This window comes from Polypterus senegalus, chromosome 11 (genome assembly GCF_016835505.1).
Source record: "Polypterus senegalus isolate Bchr_013 chromosome 11, ASM1683550v1, whole genome shotgun sequence".
NCBI lineage: Eukaryota > Metazoa > Chordata > Cladistia > Polypteriformes > Polypteridae > Polypterus > Polypterus senegalus.
The window spans coordinates 148,340,336-148,363,164 of record NC_053164.1 but is presented as its reverse complement, the minus strand read 5'-3'; the positions used below and the strand labels follow the sequence as shown (position 1 = coordinate 148,363,164).

General features: G+C 36.6%; 1 protein-coding gene across 2 annotated transcripts in view; it reads right to left on the bottom strand.

The window, feature by feature from the left end:
- Positions 1-22,829, bottom strand: part of rap1b (RAP1B, member of RAS oncogene family) — a 176,997-nt gene that overhangs the window by 4,883 nt on the left and 149,285 nt on the right. For both annotated transcript variants that reach the window (XM_039769783.1, XM_039769784.1), the window contains 3 exons: positions 20,454-20,522; positions 19,370-19,426; positions 12,925-13,065 (listed from right to left, as the gene is read on the bottom strand). In XM_039769783.1, the coding sequence (XP_039625717.1) occupies positions 12,925-13,065; positions 19,370-19,426; positions 20,454-20,522 (267 nt within the window). The remainder of the gene's footprint in view (positions 1-12,924; positions 13,066-19,369; positions 19,427-20,453; positions 20,523-22,829) is intronic.

The window sequence follows — 22,829 nt, the reverse complement described above, 5'->3', positions numbered from 1 at the left end:
GCTTAAGCATTTCACTTTTATAGTGCTCATGTATAGTATAATTATCTCTTGTACCATCATCAGTCCACACCTTGAACCTGTCCCAGTCATTCAATACATAAGACACAATGTTTCTCCGGATATCAAGAGTGAGCCTGATATGGCCGTGCAATATGTAACACAGAGAATGGAAAAGGTAAGTGCCATCTCCGGGCATGGAAACCACTCGGTAAGTGACAGTTCTTTGTTCAATGGTGATCACCTCGATAGACATGTTAATGGGGGTATGGTTGAAATGATAAAGGAAATGGGTACCTGAACAATGTAAGGTAAGTCTGAAATACCTAGACAATAACTATAATCTTAATAAACGACCAATAAAACAGCGGAGAAGCCGTGGATTAAACAAAAAGGCTGTAGTTATCAACAGGGAGACGTGAATCCCATGGCGAAGCAAGGAAGGGAATGTAGAGACCGGAGCGACAGGCGGCCTTATATAGGCAGGCAGCCAACAACGTGGGAGGCGTTGGGATGGGGGACCCAACGGCGCCTCACACGGTGACCGAGCTGCAGGCTATGGACGTATATATGTACGTAAGTAGGATTCAGTTAGTGTTGGGAACCCGCGTACCAAATTTCTTGAAGATGGCCCCATAAGTAACAAAGACCGTTGAAAAGTTCAATATGGCGGCCGACAGTGGCATCATACCACCGAAATAAGTACGTACATTGGTTTCGGTTAGCGCAGGGAAGCTGCCTACCAAATTTCGTGAAGATGGGGCCATAAATAAGAAAGTTCAACATGGCGGACTTTGTCGACCCTTATGACCGTTACGCGTAGAATTTCTAAATGAAACCTGCTTAACTTTTGTAAGTAAGCTGTAAGGAATGAGCCTGCCCAATTTCAGCCTTCTACCTACACAGGAAGTTGGAGAATTAGTGACATTGGTAAGTTCAATATGGCGGCCGACAGTGGCATCATACCATCGAAATAAGTACGTACATCGGTTTCGGTTAGCACAGGGAAGCCACCTACCAAATTTCGTGAAGATGGGGCCGTGAATAAGAAAGTTCAACATGGCGGATGTTGTCAATCGTGATGTGTAGAATTTCGAAATGAAACCTGCTTAACTTTTGTAAGTAAGCTGTAAGGAATAAGCCTGCCAAATTTCAGCCTTCTACCTACACGGGAAGTTGGAGAATTAGTGATGAGTGAGTGAGTCAGTGAGGGCTTTGCCTTTTATTAGTATAGATATATCTAGATATATATTGTATATACAGTATATATACTCTATATATATATATACTCTATATATATATATACTCTATATATATATATATATATATACAGTGGTGTGAAAACTATTTGCCACCTTCCTGATTTCTTATTCTTTTGGATGTTTGTCACACAAAATGTTTCTGATCATCAAACACATTTAACCATTAGTCAAATATAACACAAGTAAACACAAAATGCAGATTTTAAATGATGGTTTTATTATTTAGGGAGAAAAAATCCAAACCTACATGGCCCTGTGTGAAAAGTAATTGCCCCTGAACCTAATAACTGGTTGGGCCACCCTTAGCAGCAATAACTGCAATCAAGCGTTTGCGATAACTTGCAATGAGTCTTTTACAGCGCTCTGGAGGAATTTTGGCTCACTCATCTTTGCAGAATTGTTATAATTCAGCTTTATTTGAGGGTTTTGTAACATGACCCGCCTTTTTAAGGTCATGCCATAGCATCTCAATTGGATTCAGGTCAGGACTTTGACTAGGCCACTCCAAAGTCTTCATTTTGTTTTTCTTCAGCCATTCAGAGGTGGATTTGCTGGTGTTTTTTTGGGTCATTGTCCTGTTGCAGCACCCAAGATCGCTTCTGCTTGAGTTGACGAACAGATGGCCGGACATTCTCCTTCAGGAGTTTTTGGTAGACAGTAGAATTCATGGTTCCATCTATCACAGCAAGCCTTCCAGGTCCTGAAGCAGCAAAACAACCCCAGACCATCACACTACCACCACCATATTTTACTGTTGGTATGATGTTCTTTTTCTGAAATGCAGTGTTCCTTTTACGCCAGATGTAACGGGACATTTGCCTTCCAAAAAGTTCAACTTTTGTCTCATCAGTCCACAAGGTATTTTCCCAAAAGTCTTGGCAATCATTGAGATGTTTCTTAGCAAAATTGAGACGAGCCCTAATGTTCTTTTTACTTAACAGTGGTTTGCATCTTGGAAATCTGCCATGCAGGCCGTTTTTGCCCAGTCTCTTTCTTATGGTGGAGTTGTGAACACTGACCTTAATTGAGGCAAGTGAGGCCTGCAGTTCTTTAGACATTGTCCTGGGGTCTTTTGTGACCTCTCGGATGAGTCGCCTCTGCGCTCTAGGGGTAATTTTGGTCGGCCGGCCACTCCTGGGAAGGTTCACCACTGTTCCATGTTTTTGCCATTTGTGGATAATGGCTCTCACTGTGGTTCGCTGGAGTCCCAAAGCTTTAGAAATGGCTTTATAACCTTTACCAGACTGATAGATCTCAATTACTTCTGTTCTCATTTGTTCATGAATTTCTTTGGATCTTGGCATGATGTCTAGATTTTGAGGTGCTTTTGGTCTACTTCTCTGTGTCAGGCAGCTTCTATTTAAGTGATTTCTTGATTGAAACAGGTGTGGCAGTAATCAGGCCTGGGGGTGGCTACGGAAATTGAACTCAGGTGTGATACACCACAGTTAGGTTACTTTTTAACAAGGGGGCAATTACTTTTTCACACAGGGCCATGTAGGTTTGGATTTTTTCTCCTAAATAATAAAACCATCATTTAAAAACTGCATTTTGTGTTTACTTGTGTTATATTTGACTAATGGTTAAATGTGTTTGATGATCAGAAACATTGTGTGTGACAAACATGCAAAAGAATAAGAAATCAGGAAGGGGGCAAATAGTTTTTCACACCACTGTATATATATATACACATACATACATACATACACACACACACATACATATTATTTATATATATATATATATATATATATATATATATATAATTACTCACAAGGTGATATATTATAAAATAATAAAAAATTGCTTCTTAAAGTTATTCAATAATGTATTTGTGTGTTATAAATCTCCATGTAGACAATCTTCAACTAAAGTGTTAACCAAATTTATTCCCTATTGGACATTTAAAATAATCTTGAATTAGTTGAAATTAAAGATAAAGTGGGAAGACACATCTTTCTATAACTCTACAAGTTACACATATGATCACTTGCTCACTTGTAGCAGTCACATTAGCAAGTCTCGAAAATGTGTCCTTGCAGTTCCTCTTCAGACAAAATGGAAACATTTTTAAAACGAGTATCTAGAGATGATGCTTTTTGACATGAATGCTGTTGGATGAAAGGACCATAAAGAAAAAGAACCAGCCATCATGACTAATAATGTCGCTAATATGATGCGTGCGATTCAACTTGTGAAGCTACTACATGTCAGCTCCTTTGCGCACACACTCACTTTACAGCTAGCCACATGCTTATTAATGTTTTTGAACTTGCCAACACACAGACTTGTAAAATGATCTGATTATACGATTGAACAATCCATGGCAAGTGCTAGAAAGGTTTTTGGAACAACAGCCAGTCATCTCAGCAGCTTTATATATAAGCAGTGAGGTTTTTACCAGTGAGACTGGCATGCACCGCGCTTGTCTGGAACACATTTGCCACAGGTGAAGAGTCATTTTTAATGTTGTGCCATCTGATTATCAGATAGGAATCTGCTGCAAGTTAGGGCTAATCGCTCCACTGACCTGAGAAAGGTGGCGATGCTTTGCTTAAGCTCTTCATAAAGCTTAAGTATAATAATTTCACTCATTTGCTTACTTTTTGGTATAGCATACAGCAATTCAAACACCTGTACTATTTGTCAAAAGCTTACATTTTCAACAACGGTGTGGGGTTTCTAATCTTTACAGATAAAAACTGCTACAGATTGTTATTTTTTGGGCACAAGGCAAACTGAATGGAAGCTTGGAGCTCTCTGCGTTCTCCTGTGAAGACTGTTTAGGCTCTGCTCATTTGGATGTCAACTGAGATTACGTTTATTGGTGACGTCAGGGAAAAATGCTGGAACACAACAAATTTGAGAAATTAACTTCTGAATTACACAGCTTATATATTGGCTTTGCTTTTATCCAGTTGTTCTTTACCAACACAATGTTTGAATCTGTACTAAGTCGACACATCTGATTTAAGTGTTGAAGGCACCCATGAGATAGTAAAGTGCTTTTTCCGAAGAAAGCCAAACAGACACATTAACAACATCTACTAGATCAGACACCAAAAATGAAGATAAGCATAAAATGTACACGTTAATTATAAAGATCTTGAGACTTTAAGAATTAATATCAAATCATTTAAACGAAAAATAAGGATTAATCAGAAAATTGATATTTTTACCCAGCTTAATGCACTAATATTTAGTAATATTTCTTCTTTTCTCATAAACCTAATGCCTGAAAACTAATATTGTTGAAAGAGTCATTAGATAAAATAGATCCTCACAAAAAAAGGTAATCAGAGTGAATAAAATAGGAGTTTCCCATTTTAAATAAAAAAAAATGCAAATAGGAACGTAAATGGAATTCAAGAAGGTTATAAATTAATCAGTCTGCAGGGACTAAAAGTATTAAAGTTCATAAGAAAGCTGTCTTGAAGGCACACCCCAATTTTTAATTCAGCTAAACAGATCAAAATATTAATGCTGCCAGAGTTTTATTCAGAACAATACCTAACTTGGCAAATAAAACATCTAAAAGATTCTAATAATTCCATGAGTAGCAATGGCTTAAGATGTTTAACTAGGTAAAATAGCAGGCATAAATATATAACTGAGCTGTCAGATTTCAAATCTACTAGCACTGTACTATACCATATCACTTGGCTTGTATCATCCTCGCAAAATTATTAAAATCTTGTGTCTAATTTTCCAAATGAAACATCTGCACTTTCAACCTAATTCCAGCTAGTCTGCTGAAAAACTCACTTGAAGTAGCCTCACAGTTCACACTGGACATAACTAATAAATCACCATTAAATGGCATTATCCCCAGTTACTTCGACGTGACTATTGTTCAATTTTATTTATTAAAGAAGCCTCATTCACATCTAAATAGTCATCACAATTACAGAGCTACAGTGGCTAAGGTTGGCGTGATTGTGCATCCAACAACTGCAACATAACACTTGACATCTCAGCTAGAGTTTGTTAGAAGGCACATGGGAGAATCCGGAGTCAGCTGGGAAAGGCTCAATAGTCTGAAGGGACAACAATTGAGCTTTTTGGCCATTAAAGTAAGATGTCTGCTATCATATAAACACTGCACATCATCTAAAACATGTCATCCCCACTGTAAAGCATGGCGGTGGCAGCATCACGTTCTGAGGATGCTTATATACAGTAGGCCCTGGAAGGCCTGTGAGAGTTGAGGGTAAAATGAATGAAGCAAAATAAAGGAAAATCCTAGAGGAAAACTTGATGCCATCTGCAAGAGACCTGTACTTTGGGTGATTTTTTTCACCATCAAGACCTGTCTAGCAATCCCATAAAGCCAAAGTTAAACAGGAATGGCATAAAATCAACAATGTTAAAGTCCTAGAGTGGCAGTGTCAAAGTTCAGATCTCAATCCAATTAAAAATTTGTGGCTTGAAGAATAATGAAAGAATAAAATGAAAGAATATTGGCAGTAAAACTGCAGTGCCCAGATGTACAAATCTGATAGAGACATTTAGTCTGATGCACACCAAAGATTCATCTAATTAAATAGAAATTTGAAGTGGGTGAACACTTGTGTGATTAATTATTTTGTGTATTATATTTCTAGCTGATTTAGACCACTTTGCAGAGATCTGTTTTCACTTTCACAATAAAGTCTTTATCTGTTGAATAATATAAAAACATGCTGTACAATAATGACAGCAGTTATTACTAGGAGTATCTACTGTGTTGCACTGACCACAGGAAATTTCCTCACTCAAAGTATAAATAATTATAGGGAGACATCTAAAACCACCAAACCCATGCCAAATATCAAATATTTGTAGACAATTAACAAAAAGTTTATATTAGGGATGCACTGAATGTTTGGCAACCGAAATTATTCGGCCGAAAATAGCCAAAAAAAGCACTTTCGGTGTTTGCCCGAATAAGTAAAAAGGCCGAATAAATTTTGCTGAACAATGACGTTTTTAATGACGCGATCAAATAGTAACCCGTAGAGTGAGTGAGAGGCGCGCTTTATGCAGCAAAAATGTCAGCAGTGTGGAAGCACTTTAAAGCGTCAGAGAAAGAGGCAAAAACGGCCGTTTGCAGACACTGTTCTGCTAAATTGTCCAGAGGGGGTACATCTGCAAAAACGTACAGCACTTCAAGTTTAATTTATCACTTAAAATCAAGACACCCCGAACATCATGCAGAGTACGAGAAAGACACGGCGGCGGCTACGGCAACAGCAGCAGCGAAAAGTAAAGTAGCTACTCCCAGTCCTAAGACACCCACTCCATCTGTGGCTGACTTCTTAGAAAAGGCAAAAAAGTTTGCCAATGAGAGTGCCAAAGCTAAAGGTATTACTAAAAGGATAATAGAATTCAACGCATTGGATGATCAACCATTCTCTGTTGTAGAGGATGTTGGATTTTGCAGGCTTATAGACCATATTGAGCCCCGTTACACCATGCCTAGTAGACGGCATTTCTCAGACGTGTGCTTACCTGAGATGTATAACGTCGTTTCAACTCACGTCCATGAGCTCTTGGCTACAGGTATTGCAGCCCTCAGCTTCACGACTGATATTTGGAGCTCGGATGTGAGCCCCACCAGTATGCGGAGTTTAACTGCGCAGTGGATCGACACAGATTTCAAGCTACAAAAGATTGTGCTTCACTCACAAGAGTTTAGAGGGTCCCATACAGCTGTAGCCATATCCGGCGTTCGCCAACATGTTTGACGCTTGCCGTATCGACCGATCTAAAGTGCATGCGGTAGTCAGTGACAACGCAAGAAATATGGCTAAAGCCATGGAAGATAGTGATCTGAAAGGCATATGGTGTATGGCACACACAATTCAACTGGCGGTCAACGAGGGATTGTTGAGTCAGCGCAGTATAGCAGATGTGATAGCGATAGGCAGGAAAATTGTTGGCCATTTTAAACATTCACCGCTTGCCTATGCGCGCGTACAATCTATCCAAGAACAGTTTGGAACGCCACAAAATCGTTTCCAACAAGATGTGAGCACAAGGTGGAACAGTACATATTATATGCTGGAAAGCCTTTTTTGCGCAAAAGCGAGTCTTGGCTACATACATAGCAGATCATGACCTGCCTGCGACATTCACCACATGCCAGTGGGTGTTAATCGAGAACGTTCTCGCTCTTCTCGCCCCTTTGAGCAGATAACAAAAGAGATAAGCTCATCTGATGCATCTGTGGCAGACGTCATACCTTTACTTGCAGCACTAAAGCGTCTTTTAAACAAAGAGGCTGAAACAGACCACGGAGTTAAAACAACTAAAAGTGCGCTCTTGGAAGCTGTCAGCACACGATTTAGTCAGGCAGACTCAGAACCCCTGTACTGCATCGAGACTGTGCTTGATCCACGATATAAAGATCATTACTTGGATGTGGGGAAAAAGCTGCGCACGAGAAATGATCCAGGCCGAGTTGGATTTGGGAAAGCCGCTAGGTGATGGAGACGGTCAGGTGATGCACAGCGCAGGAGATGAAAACAGCGCAGAGAGTAAACGGGCTCCTACTACAGATGTCTGACATGTTCGATGAGATCCTCCAGGAGAACCCATTTGCAAGACAGAGAAAAAGCTCAACCGCTCAACAGTTAGATGGTTATCTCTCAGAAGTCCCCATCCCCAGGAGCAATAACCCTCTCGAATTTTGGAGGACCAATCAAGGCGCTTCCCGACCTGGCGCAGATGGCACGCAGGTAGGCTATGGGAAATTAATTTAAGATTTTATTTATATTTTGGATTATGGTAACACTTTATAAGTAGTTTCTATTTTTAACATTAACTAACAATGAAAAACCCTTATTAAAAGCATTTATTAATCTTAATGTTAACATTTACTAATACAGTATTATTTACAGTAATTTTTGAATTAAAAAGTATCAAAAGTGGTAGGCCTATTTGTTAAAATTGTTAATGCACTTATACTAACATGAACTAAATATTTTTTATTATCTTACATTAACGAAGATTAATAAATACCATAACAAATGTATTGCTCATTGTTAGTTAATGCAATAATGTTAACAAAAGGAAACATTGTAAAGTGTTACTACCTATATTTTATATTATGTATTTTGTGAAAATGTAACTATTTTCAGTGTAGTAAAATAGTAGGCCTACACTGGGTTTCAACCATTTCATTATCTTGAAGACATTGTTCGTTTTGAAATGAGCAACTGTCAGAAAACTGCAATAAAAATTTCAACTATTCTGCAGGTACTTGTCTGCTCCATGCACAAGCACCGACAGCGAGAGACTGTTTAGTGCTGCATCTCATGTCATCGATGAGAAGAGGAACCGACTTTCATGTGAGAAAGCAGAGAAGCTACTTTTCATAAAGAAGAACCTGCCACTTTTCCTGAAGAAGTAGGCTAAGTAGGCTTATGTCTAGGACAGTTATTCATTTGTTGTGGGTTCATCCACATTTTTTGCACTATTCAATGCACATTTGTTGTTGTAGACATACAGAGTTACATTCTTTCAGCAGTCAGTTATAGGCCTAACATAGGCTATTCAAGAAGGGGTGCTTCAAAGATGGCCAAATAAAAATATTTTTTTATTTTACTAATTTATTTATTTTAGGTTATATTGTGCTTTGTTTGTATAATATCTGCTGGAATGTTAAAAAAAAATGTTCAGTGTTAAATAAATATTTTGAAATTGTATTTTTGTTATTTGATTTATTTCTCTGAAAAGCAACACAAAATAGTAAAAAGCAAATTTTTACTATTTAATTATTGTAATGGTGAAAAAATTGGCAAAATAAATGGAAAAGAAATGCGAAACACCGCGTTCGGTATTCGGCCAAGCATTTCATTATTATTCAGCTTCGGCCAAGAATTTCATTTCTGTGCATCCCTAGTTTATATACTTCTTTATTGGTACAGTTGCCTGTAGTTTTGGACTAATACAAAATTAAATCTACAGGAAGTTTCAGAAAACTCCTTTTTAACACTTACAGCTATATCTTGGAGTTTATTTCTTTCACACTCTAGAAATACAGCTTGAATCTTGAATCCTGTATACTGTACCTCAGGTTACCAAGAATTGTCATTTACTTCAAATTAAAACTATCAGCATTTAAAAAAAAAAATCCCTCATGTCTTACAATTATACATCCATAACACAAATATGCTAGGTTAATTGTTGAGTCTAACTTAATACAATGGGGGTGTGCAAGTGCACATGGCAATGGACCATTGTTCTCTCCAGGGCTGCTGCTTGCCTTGTATCCACTTCTGACTGCTTTGCTTATGTCACTATGAACCTGAAATGGCCATAACTGGCACCACAGTGAGAATTAGAATAATGATTCCATTCTGACATACACAAGTGAGCTGTGCTCTTTATATTAAAAAAAAAAACAAAACAAAAAAACTGCAGTCTTACTAAAATGATTCCACTCCATTGAGCCCTTGAGCGAGGCCCTTCACCGGCAATTGCTCTGTCCTGGGTAAGACGTTAACCTGCATCTAGCCTGCAAGCAGGTCCTCCAACCTGTAGGGAAAACCTGGGGGTTGGTGGCAGGAATGGCACTCCAGCCACAGTAAAAATTCTCACACTGTTCCACTCCTTTAGAATTAGTGTGGTGCTGAGGGGTCACCCGTTGCACGACTGTGCTTAGGTCCTAATCTGGGATCTTGAAGTGGTTTGTCATGTGCTGGGTGTGGCAAGGTGCTGTATCAGTACATGCTCCCAACCTCTCTTACTAAAATGACGAAATCCCTTTTGCATTTGAACTTCCCCATTAAATTAATAAAGTTTATCTAGTCTAATCTGTAGTCGCCTCTATAGACTGCCCTGCTTCATGACCTATCTGGCAGCCGTTTTAGAAAATCCTTATCCTGATGTCGCAGATCAGACTATCTAGCCCTTAACTACATTGTTATACATTTCCAGAAGCACTTCATCTTGGAGACCTGCTGCAAACGTGGGTGTAATGTGTGCTCATTAGCAGGAGCTGCGTACTTTTTTATGACTGTGCGTGTTAAATGATGCCCATATTAAAGAACATCAAACTTTCCTTAATGCTATTTGATCATTGTCTGCCTTGTTCATCCTTCAACTGACAGTGGATTGAGGTGCGTCTTTCCGTTTAATTTCAAGCTAAGCAGCAGAAAAAAAACTGGGTATTTTATTTTTTTGGTCACAACACAGACAGACAAAAGGCATTTTGTTACTTTGTTTTCACTTACAATTACACATACCCGGTTGCCAGAGCACCTAATTTGAATTTTAGTGCAAACTTACCAGACAAATAAACATTAAAAAATAAATCAACTGAAGCCAATCATCGGATGATTGTTGTACCTACAAGATAAAAGTGTACTACCCAAGAGTGATACCCGAACCCGAACCCCAGCTATATTCAGCCTTAATTTACTTTTATTTTTCATTGTTGTTCTGCACTTATACAGTTTTCTCTACAGGACATTGATGCAAAATACATAAACTGAAAAGGGCAAGAGGTCATTAATTATGCTTCTAATACTCTAATACTAAATGTGGATGATGGACTGGACTGTCTTTACACATACTGCAGGGTTCCCCAGTCACAGACTGTGAAGTACCCATATTACATAGAAATGTCACATGACAGGATGTTCTCAATAGCATATCTAGAAAAAACTTTTACCACCCTCTTCAGAAAGCAGATGTACTGTTTGTGCGTTTTTGATTATGCTTGATAATTTGTGGGTCCAACAGGTATTTTTGTATAAACAAACCAGTATGCTCAGCACACTGCCTGCGGTGCACCAGAGTTCAAAATGAAAACGATGGTATTATCTAGGATATTTACAGTCTATTGATCAAAAAAGTCCAGAATCCAGTTACACAAAGTATTGAGGACAGCTTTTCAACCAGTTGCTGCAGGATTATGGTGTTAAATGCTGAACTAAAATCTACATTCAGCATTCGAACATAATAAACAAGTGTGTTGGGGACCAGATGTAGTACAGAGGCAGCGTGGCATCTTCAGTAGATCTACAATGGTGATGGGCATGCTGGCTTGGGTTTAATTTAGTTGGAATAAGAGCCTTGATTTTCAATGTGACTAGTTTCTCAAAGCATTTTATAATGTCTGAGGTTGCTGCAATTAGGTTATAGTCATTGAGGTAGAATACTCAGTGTCTTGGGAACTGGGATGGTGATGGCAGATTTAAAGCATTTTAGGACAGTAGCCTTGGCTAGGTAGGTGAATAAAGAACTCTACTAGTTCAGCAGTGCACTCTCTAACCAGATGACTGGGAATAACAACTGGAATTGCTGCCTTGAGTATGTTGATTCTAGCAATGGTTCTCCTCACATCAGTTATGGAAACAGTCAGAAATAGTGCATCACACTGGGCACAGGATTCAGTGAATGCAGCAGGACATATACCCTTCATCAAAACTGAGGTTTCTACTCTTAAAATCAGTGATGGTCTATATGACCAAGCACATCCATCTTGGGTCTTTATGCACAAAATGAGTATGAAGTGGCAGCTTTAAACAGGTTCGTCTCCAATCAGTCCAATCATGCAGCACTGAGGTTGCTACTTCTGGTCACACTTATCTTTTTTGGAAACGGAGTTAAATCTTTTTAGAAGTGGTTTGAGTACAGTCAACAAAAGCAAAGAGATGTGGTCTAACTTAAGATTTGGGTGAGGTACAATTTTGAATGCATTCTGAATGTTCACATAAACATGGTGCTATATGTTTTTCCCACTGAATGCACAATGAATATATTGATAGTAACTTGCTTTGCCCCTTTAAAATTTCTAGTGATTATGAACAGAACATCAGGGTGTATATTTTGTTGTATGCTAATAACACTACAAACTACCTAGCAAGTCTCTAATTTTAGTGCTCAATGGGAAACGTACTACTAAAAGTAATGATGGCATTTACTTTCTAAATATTTAGCCGATGACAAACACCATCTAGAAATTATCATTGATTTTAGATGCCAACCTTTAACAATGCTGATGTACATGCTCTCTTCTTTGATTTTTCCCAGATATGCTGCTCAGGATATTTGTGGTCTTTAAGCATGCAAGAACAAGTTCACAAAGTAGAAGTGCAGCCTTTGCATTGAGAAAGAGATTTTTAGTTCTTAACCAAATATCCATCAGAGTATCACAGCCATAGATGAGAATTGCAAAATAAAAAAACATTCAACAATAAAGAAAAATATCCTCTAGATTGCTAAGGAGCATTGTGATAGAGTAATGTTTTATAAAAAGATGACACTGTGACAAAATATGTTAATATTGAATGACTAATTACATGCCCCCAGGGAAAGAACTTAAACTGCTACATTTCAACAATTTAAAAAAAAAATCAGAAGTGACAAATATTTCATTCTCATTTAACAACTGTTTCAGTGCATTTGTGGCTTACTGCATTAAAACAAGGTACAGATTCTACATGGTCCTATATTATACAACTACAAACAATTTATTAACTATGAATTCCCAAATACTGTGTTTTTCAAAACTCTAACCTAAACATAAAAACGTGACATTAAAAAAATGTAAAGTTACAAAAATCCACTGAAGCTTATAGCCTACAATTTTTCATAGTAATACATAATTTAACAAGACAGATTAACACATTATTATATTTAAAACCAGAAAGAAACGACTGAGGTTATGACTCACATCATCAGTGTCTTTCACTCGAAGGATCTGTTCTCTTAAGTCTTGAAGATCATTAAATGTTGACTGGGCTGTTATAGAATATACTAATGCAAATCCCTGTCCATTTTTCATGTACAGATCCCTCATTGCCGTGAACTGTTCCTGTATTAAGAAAAAAAAAAGACGAATATCTCAAAGATGTTTAATTCTAAGAGGCCAGGAGGGCATGTATCACTGATACAGAAAGATGGAAGAGACCAGAGCACAGAAACAAGAACTTTACCACCCACAGAAGAACATAAGAGAACACTGTCTAATGTACCCACTCCTAACTGTAAGTAACTGTAATCACAGAAACTGAACTGTTATGAACATTAAAGCAAGAAACATTTGACCATCACTCAAAATAAAAATGTTTATCTCAACGTGAATCAGTCAGATTGAACTGTGACATTTCAAACAAAGAACCCCTTTTCTATATAGGGTTTGCATGCTGTAGAGATTTTCAAATTCAAACACTTTTCATGACTTACAGTGCTTTTACATTTTCTATGGTCAAAATCAACTTTTCCAGCAATAAATATCCAGCCGTAAAAGATAAAAATATCAGAAAAATAAACTGATCACATGAATAACAAAGTAACTGAATAATAATTGTGTGGGGGAAAAATGTGGTAATTTGCTAATTAATTAATTGTTTATTTTTAGGGTTTTTTAAAACATGCAATAATTGTGGGAATGTGAAGAATTTTAATAATAAAAAAAAAAGTTTTATTCCTTGCACAGTATGCTCTAAAATAACATTTGCCAAAAAAGTGCAAAGCAGCAAATCTTGGTAGTATGCTTCATGTCTAGTTTAACACTAAGTCTTAACTCATTGTCATTCAAGCATACCTAGAGATATATATAGATATAAAAAAAAACACAGTATGGTATCAAAAAACAGACTGCAAGTTAAGATTTTGTTGATGATTAAACTACCAGAAGTAGTAGGCTGTTATATCGTGTTAGCCTTTATGGATGTAATGAGAAGTCAAGCAAAATGACACCTTTAATTGGTTAACTAAAAAGATTACAATATGCAAGCTTTCAAGGCAGCTCAGGCCTCTTCTTCAGGCAAGATGTAATACAGAAACTGGAATTCCCTGTGTTTATATAGACACCATGAACAGAAACCTCACTGGAAAACCTTTATGTGGGTTATCTTAAATGTAATAAAATTAAGACACCTCTCCAGGCTAATAGTCATAGAACCAACAGATAATGGTACATCTCCCTGTCTAGAGAAAAGATGTAAAATGTGTGCTCAAATTTATACGACAGATCTTGTAGTTACACCACACTGTGGACTAGATTATAGTCCACACGTCTTAATTTAATAGATAAAGGGATAATTTTCATGCAGATCATGTAATGTGGTCTACCTAATACTTTGTATGAAATGTCCCAACACTGTAATCTATGTGGGAGAAACTGACAATCCACCAAAGAATAATTTATACGGGTTCCACATCAAGCATGGCAATAGGAATTTTCTTACAGGAGCTCACTTCAGTATCCATGGACACTGTGAGAAGGACTTTAAAAGTCACAGTGGTTATGGGCAACTTCAAAATACAGGAAGACAGAAAGGGATGGGAAGTTAAATGGATACAAAAAGTAAACACATTACTACATGGTTTAAATAGAGAGAAGAGTTTTAGGACAAGATATGAAGAATATTTACATCTACATTTACATTTACATTACATTTACATTTACATTTGTCTGACTCAGACAATCAGTCTATAGATCCACATTGTATGGAAAATCTCATCAAACTTAAAAAGGCTTTGTTGAACAGTTATCTCATCAACAGATCTTCAGTATACGTTACGTTGTTCTCTTAGCATGGAGGGGTCTATTAATTTTTTTACATTTAAGATGGCCCATTAAAGGTTTTCCAGTGCTGTTATCTTTCCTGGTGTCTATATGAATATAGGGTATTCCATTTCCTGTATTACATCTTGCTTGAAGAAGAGACCTGAGCTGCCTCAAAAGCTTGCATATTGAAAGCCACCAGAAATCAGTGACATTTAGAGTGCTGTTGGATTATATTCAAACTTGACAGGAGAGGCAGCAACAATACCCCATTGTCTTTCTGCTGGAGAACCGAATGAACTTATTTTTAAAGATCTTACAAGATGCTCTTTTGACTTCTTTGGTCTTCAACTCCTGATCCTATTTACATCCTCCATCTCTACCATATCTCAAGATGTGGTTAACACTGGTCAATAAAGTGATGTTTGAACTACGTATCAATTGATACTAATTGCTAATAAATTTGTTGGCAATTATTGTGTTCATTGATTATAATCAATGACATTATTTAGATCTTGTAGCCCTAGAATTGCACTGTAATAACTTTTTGTTAAACTATCTAGGTCAGTGGTTCCTAAACTCGGTCCTGGGGACCCACTGCAGCTGCAGGTTTTTGTTTTAACCAGATTCACAATCGGTGATAATAATCGATAACAACTCATCTCATTTTATTAGCTGGTCTTTTTTACTCTTCTCTTATTCTGCACTCAGAAAAAATAACAGTATGGTTTTTACATTAATAAAAGACATTTAGAAATATTTTTATTTTTTTCTAAAGCTATAAATGCTTGACTCTCGTTTGTTGTTCTCTTATTATTTTCCCCTTTTCCTGTGTAGTTTGCTGCCTTCTTTTAACCCTAATAGTGACAATTAACAACCAGCACAGCAGACACCCATGATGTTGAAAGCTGCAACGACTTCAGTGTCAGACCTGCTAAATTAGTAAATCAATTAACACCTGGAAAAGCAGAATGAAAGTTACATTGATAATACTGTTAATTTAAAAAAATACATATTCCCCATATAACTACTTATTACATTTTAATAAAAATCTACCAAACTTAGTTTGTAATTTCTACATGGACTCCAAACCACAGAAACAGGGAAATAATGATTCACTTAGTTAGCCTAACGGTGAAAAATGGAAGTTGGTTGGAACAAAAACCTGCAGCCACAGTGGGTTCCCAGGACCAAGTTTGGGAACCACTGGTCTAGGTCAATTCTGAAATGTCGTTTCTTTTGACCCAGTTCCTTGATTTCTGCCTATGATCATTTATGCTTTTCAGAAACTAGCTGCTTTTTATCTCTCTTTCACTGCTTAAAATGTTCTTCAAACCAGATTTGCAATTTTTCCCATCTACAACCACATGCATTGTGTCCCAAGCATAGCATGGGCTGAAAAACGGTATACTTTAGCAGGGCTTCTTCTACAGCTTGTTGGCAATATCACTCAAAACATCTCTACAGTCATCTTTGGATTCAACCACTTTTAGTTTGCTACTTTCATTTCTGAAAGCAAATCTTGAACTTACAGTGGAACCTTGGGTCATGAACACCAAAGACCACGTACAAATCGGGTTACGACCAAAATGTTCGCCAAACTTTTGCATCTGTTTACGACCACACACACTCGGGTGACGAACAAGCCAGTTTCCCTTCCGGTTCGTACGCGCCGATAATTTCCGCACATGTTCAGTCTCTCCCTGTGCAGCGAGCGAGCGCAAGAGCGAGAAGGTAGTTAAACAAGGCAGTAAGGCTGAGAAGGTACTTAACACTATAATTACCAGAGCCTACCAAAAAAACTTGTAGATCCGGCCCACCTTAAATCCGTTCGCACCTTTCCGCCAGCATCCTTTGTTCTATAAATGTGCCGATAAAGACAAGCAGCCGGCTATTCCATCCCCCTATCAACTTAGATCGTGCACGAACTCCTCCCAGCTTATGCCTTGATTGATTATCTGGGAGTGAAGTGGAGTTGTAGAGTGCAAATAATAGATTGTTATTTGGAACACATGCATTTCATGTGTGTTCTGTTTCTACAATAATCTGTGTAAACACATTTTTAAAACAGAAACGTTTTCATATTTTAGTAGTAAATGACAAAATGTAGGCATAAACTGTATAATGTATGAAGCCTGAAGTCCAAAGATCAAATAAACACTTTCATAAAAGGTTCAAGGAAAAGGCAACAGTTTCCATGGCGCAGCGGTAAGATTTGCTGACTTGTAATCAAGGGGGCACCGTTTTGATCCCCACTGTCTCCTATATTTGTTGTTTTCAGTAGTGAGCTGCACTTATTGTTAATATTATATAGTACACACATACACTTGGTTTGCATCTGTAATACATGGTGTACATTTATTGGACTTGTAAAAGTTTTTTTTCCACTTTTATTCTCTCTAAATCACGATACATACTACTGCGCCCCCCCATGTTGTGCAGTAAATCAACATTTCCAATTGAATTTAGGTTCTCAAATGACATATGCAGCACACCGAATAAGTTGATCTTTGACACAGTCACTTAAATGGTGCTGATATCTGCATGGTCCATAAACACAGTACCATGTAATTCTCCTATAGCCAAATGAAATGTTACTTGTGGTTTAAGTTCTCTGCAGAAAGTAGCATATATTCCTCTCCTCATTCTATTTTATGAACTCTCACTAACTTAAAGTATAGCACAACTACACATGTGAAATACTTTGCAATCTTCCTAAAAGAAAACATGCTGAAAACAGTTTTAATATTAATACTTTTGGATGAGCTATATAAATAAAGGTGATCAATAACATTTAAGGACCATAATATTTAATATTTTAAACAGTCTGTTTAAAAATCTGAGGCCATGTCTGTTAAGGATGTGGCACTAGGTATGGGTTATCAAATGTATCACCAAAATCCCAATCCATACTGCCATTGAGGGAAGACGTTTTGCCAGCCATGCTGTTTCCTGGGATACCCGGGGCCTTGATGATAATTTAAAGAAACATTTCACTGCTGAACAGCTGGCATACCATTTTCTTTAGTTCACAGCTCTTTTGTCCCTCCAGAGGACTTCAAACTTTATTGCAGTAGGCACATCCTACCCTACTTTGTTTTCTCCCTCTGAAACCAGTTGTTGAAAAATGTTTCTTTTCCAGTCAGTTTAATTAAAGAAAGCACTTGTCATGATTTTGTTTTAGGACTTGAAAGCAGAATTTATATGTAATATAAGATGAAGCGAAAAGCTCTTGCTCACAAAAGAAAATGGTACCTTCACGTGTCATTAGACACTCTTCTCCATGATGCAGAACAAGTGACAATGATAATTGGACAAAAATTAAAATATTTTTCATGATGACTGTTGTTGAGCACATATTAAAAGAAAAAAAACTTCAATGAACTTTTATAAAAGGTGTAATTTTCAATTGGATTTTCAAATATTAAATTCCATGACCTTCACGTTTTCAAGCACCAATAAAAACTCTGTTATAGTTTTTTCGATTTTCTTTGCCTGTTTTTATACATCAATTAAAAATACCACTGTGTTTCTTAATAAATAGTGTTTACAAATATTCATTTACATTTACTTATGTGGCTGTTGCCTTTATCTAAGGTGACGTACAACTGGTTACATTTCTTTTGTTTTTCAACTAGAGCAAAGACAGGTGAAATTACTTCCTCATGGTCACACACAGTGTGAGGATGACAGGATGTGAACCCACAATCTCAAGCTTTAAAGCCTTATCCACTATGCAAACCTTTTAGTTTCAACACCACTTCATATTGTCACACTTGGGTCACAGATTTGCACAGAAACACAGGAGGTTGTAGGAAAACAGGAATTTTATTCAAACACTGCAAACAAACATTTGTCTCTTTTTCAAAAGTTTAAACGTGTTCCATGACAAGTCAGAGATAACAGTTCAGCCAGGAGCAGAGAATGTCAGAGAGAGAGAGAGTGAGAGAGAGAAAAGCAAACAATCAATTTCAGATCTGACAGGTGCTGTACATGCTTTTAAGTAAGCGGAGTACCACGCGACAGCGCCGCCAGTAAGGTAAGGAGCAATGTGAAGGTACTCTGTCAACGTTTTTCAGGGGGTTTTCCAGGAGCGTCTGTATTCTCTAGGGGTGCGAACAGCCCCCCAAGCTCACAATATACTTTTACATTGAGGTACCATCTAATCCATTAATTTGAGCCTAATCAATCACAATGTCTTTAACATGCTGAACCATCTCACAAAGTGTGAGCTTATCTTACTATGCATTTTACTTTGTGCTCTAGTGGGGAGCAACCTCTTCATTGTCTCTAATGCAATGTCATTTCACCTATCTTTAACTCTGACTGTCTTAGTGTTATTAAGCTTACTACGTTATTGCGAATTTCATTAAAAACAATAATTGAGTAATAATTGGCTGTTGCACCCAGCTTGAATATATTTAAAAGAACACATTTTTAAGCAGTTAATCTAAAGGTAATACTAATGAAACATACAATGAGAAAAAGAGATATGTGAAATCAAACCCAGCAACTTAAAAAGCATCCTTACAAGTAATAATTAATCTATTTTAAACAACAGAATGTTTCATAAATTAATTTTTCCAATTTCTTAAAAATAACTTACCGTTCCAGCTGTGTCCAGTATTTCAAGCATACATTGCTGACCATCAACTTCAACTTGCTACAAAGAAAAAGTAGCACAAGTCAGCATCTTGCTACATGTGAAAATACTAAAAATGACAGTAAGCAGTTGCATTAACACAAGAAATTTGTTTTCAAAATCTATATAATAAAACAGTCTTTCCCTTTCTGTTCTGGCAACACCAGTGGTGTTCTATTTAGCAAACTCTTGTAATTTTAACATAAAAATCCCAAAGCTGCTGCTGTAGGAAACGGGAAGTATGAAGTGAGGGCTGCAGTAGTAAGCATGGTATGTTTGCTCTCTCAAGCAATCCTTTGTCATTCTTAGTTAACTCTTGTGAAATCATTCCCTGGAAGTTATGTACCTTTTATTTAAGTAACTTTTTCTCAGGGAAGTTTAAAGTAAATGTTATATTTTAATATGTAAATTTACTAAGATTTCGGCTGTTAGGCTCTTAGTTATAAAATGCTGCTGTACTTACCTTATGTTTGTACATGATGATTATGCAGGTACTTAAGAGTTTTGTTTGGATTTGTATTTATAGTTTCACACCATTTATGTGATTAAACATTCTCAAAAACACTTCAAGGTTTCTAGAGCTATTGCATTAAGGTGTTTAGCTTGCTGGAAAATTGAACAGGAGAGTCAGTGGGGCCAGTACACTTTCCTTTATCTATTTGTATGTACTACCACTCTGGAATGTTTTCAGCAAAAATAGAACATGAGTTGCACTTTTGAAATAAATGGTGATCTCATTTAAACTACAATATATCTTAACAGTGGAAGCAAGCTATACTACATTGATTTGTAAGGACTGACTTTTGCTGTAGTTAATATAACTTCCATCACATGAAGTCTTTTACGGATATTTAAACACAACTGAACAGGACCAAAGTTAACACAAACACAATGAAACCATGGCTACATACACTTAATACACAAACAAGTGTTCCAAAAATATTAAATTTCAGTATAAAATAACTAGCACAGTTGCAAACATTTTTCCATATATTACAAAAATCTACATAAAAGTAACAAACTTACAAATAAAAGAAATAACACTTGCCTTCCTATAAGAGTCTTCTATTGTTGGGTCATACTTTTCAACAAAAATCCCTTGAACAAACTGTACAGTCTAGAAAACAAAACAGGTACCACGACAAAGTAAGAACATTACCATTCCATATAACTAAACTTAAAATTGAATTACATTAGAAATACAATAACAAGACCAGTGTGTATAAAAACTACTTTATAGTGTGTGGAGTTATTGTAATATCAATTCTTGATTATTATTGTGTACTGAGTAAAACAGTGAACAAGGAAATAAACTAAAACTTCTTTTCCTAAGAACATATTGAAGATTTAAAAAGGATTTTTACATTGTTAAACTTAGAAATGTGTTTAACCCATCAGGGTGAAGTAGTACAGGTGAAACTATGGTGTTTAAAACCTATCTGCCTAATAATTAACATCATGTTTAGCTTAAAGTGCCACAATGTTAGGAAGGGCAACTAATAAATAAAGTGAAGACCTTTCCTTTAATCTTAACAGAGAAAATGAGGTTTATTCAACAATAAATTTGACAACCTTCTTAAAACAATATTTTGTTTGGCTTCAAATTAACAGGGAAGCAGAGTGGTGTAACATTTTTTTTTAATCAAACATACATCTCTGTAACCGGTTCAAAAGATAGTATTTTTTAGTCTTCTAAGAATAAATGTGCTTTGGTGATCTTTGTCAAGTTCATTTCCTTTTTTATTGACAGGGCAAATTAATATTACTTCTGATGGAAAATTAATATATCAGATTATCAATACAACTGATTTAATGAATTAAAAATCTTCAATTCAGGGTGAGGTAATTATAAAGTTTTATAACTAATTTAGAAACCAGAAAAAAAAATGAATGCATACACTTAAAAAAATCACTCAGTAAACCACACCAGGAAAATAAAATTATCACTCAGTAACAGAAACTACGTTCTTCAACTTATGTATCCAGAATGCTAAAATAATAATCAGATTACAGAAATGGTGTTCTTTCATTTCTGTTGTACAAGATAATAGAACATTTGTAGGTTTCTGCTGCAATTAAAGTTAAATTTGCACAATCCTGAAAAATAAGTGATAATTTACAGAACTAGGAACATTATTCGTCAATTTATTAAGAGAATACCACATCTGAAGGTAACATAAAGAGAACACTACTACAACACTGTATAAAATATACTGAAAAGTACAATAAAAATTAAGCAAAAAAAAAAAAAAGCAACAACAAGACTAATGGCTAACGAGAGAGACAAAGCTTCCCAACAGACTTTAAAAGCAAATCAAAAAGAGCAGAAATTGAGCACATGGACACAGCGAGGTAAATTATGTTATCAGTTTGATAGACATATTTATCATAACTTTAAAAATCAATACATATACCGTACTGCATAAAGCTTTTTAGTGATTTAAAAGTATAAATTTGACAGTAAAGAAAAAAATGTAAAGTAGCACACAAAAAACAAAACTTAGTAGTACAGTTAGTCTAGAGGCACAATAAAACTGGCAGATGCCACCGCAGCTGGTTGATACAGAAGTGCCTGAACAGGGAGTTGAGTGAAACAAGTGGGGGTGGATCTTCCTTTAAATAAAGGAGTGAGCTGATGAAAAGAAACGGTGTTATCCAAAGTCACAGTGAGGCTATGATCAGTATCCTAGTGGTAAGACAGTTTTGCTGTCCAGAACAACTGGCAGCATTTTTGAAATATGCACTCCAACATTTTAGACAGCAACTGCAGAAGACAGGACTGTAAGACTAAATAAAACAGCTGCAGATCTGAAAGGTAGCTTTCTGAGAATGGGTCTGTATGTATCCAGCTATGGTAATGACAATGCACTCTCGCTGAACAGATATGTTTTCAATGTCAAGACAAGATACTCACTAACAATACATAGGTTAAGAGGCCACAGAGTGCAGGAGTCACAGAGCTGAAAGCCAGTTTGAAAAGACTCATGTAAAAGTGCTCTGAAGGAGTTAGATAGACAGATAGCCATTATGAAGATTACCTTATTTTACATGGTATACACATAATCAATAACTGGTGTAGTGTCGTGGTTAAGAAACTGGACTCTAAACTAGAAAGCTACAAATTCAATTTATTACTCTAACCCAATGTGTTCCCTTTAGCAAGTCACTTAATCTGCATATGTTCTAACTGATAAAATAAAAAGATGATTTTTTAAAATGCACAAATAGCAAACGTATCTGAAAAACTTGAAAGGTAAAGCTCAAAAGATAAATGAGTACTTTGCAACTAGAGAAAAATAAGTAATTTATTATCATTAAAATCCAATTCATCCATCCATTTTCTAACCCGCTGAATCCGAATACAGGGTCACGGGGGTCTGCTGGAGCCAATCCCAGCCAACACAGGGCACAAGGCAGGAACCAA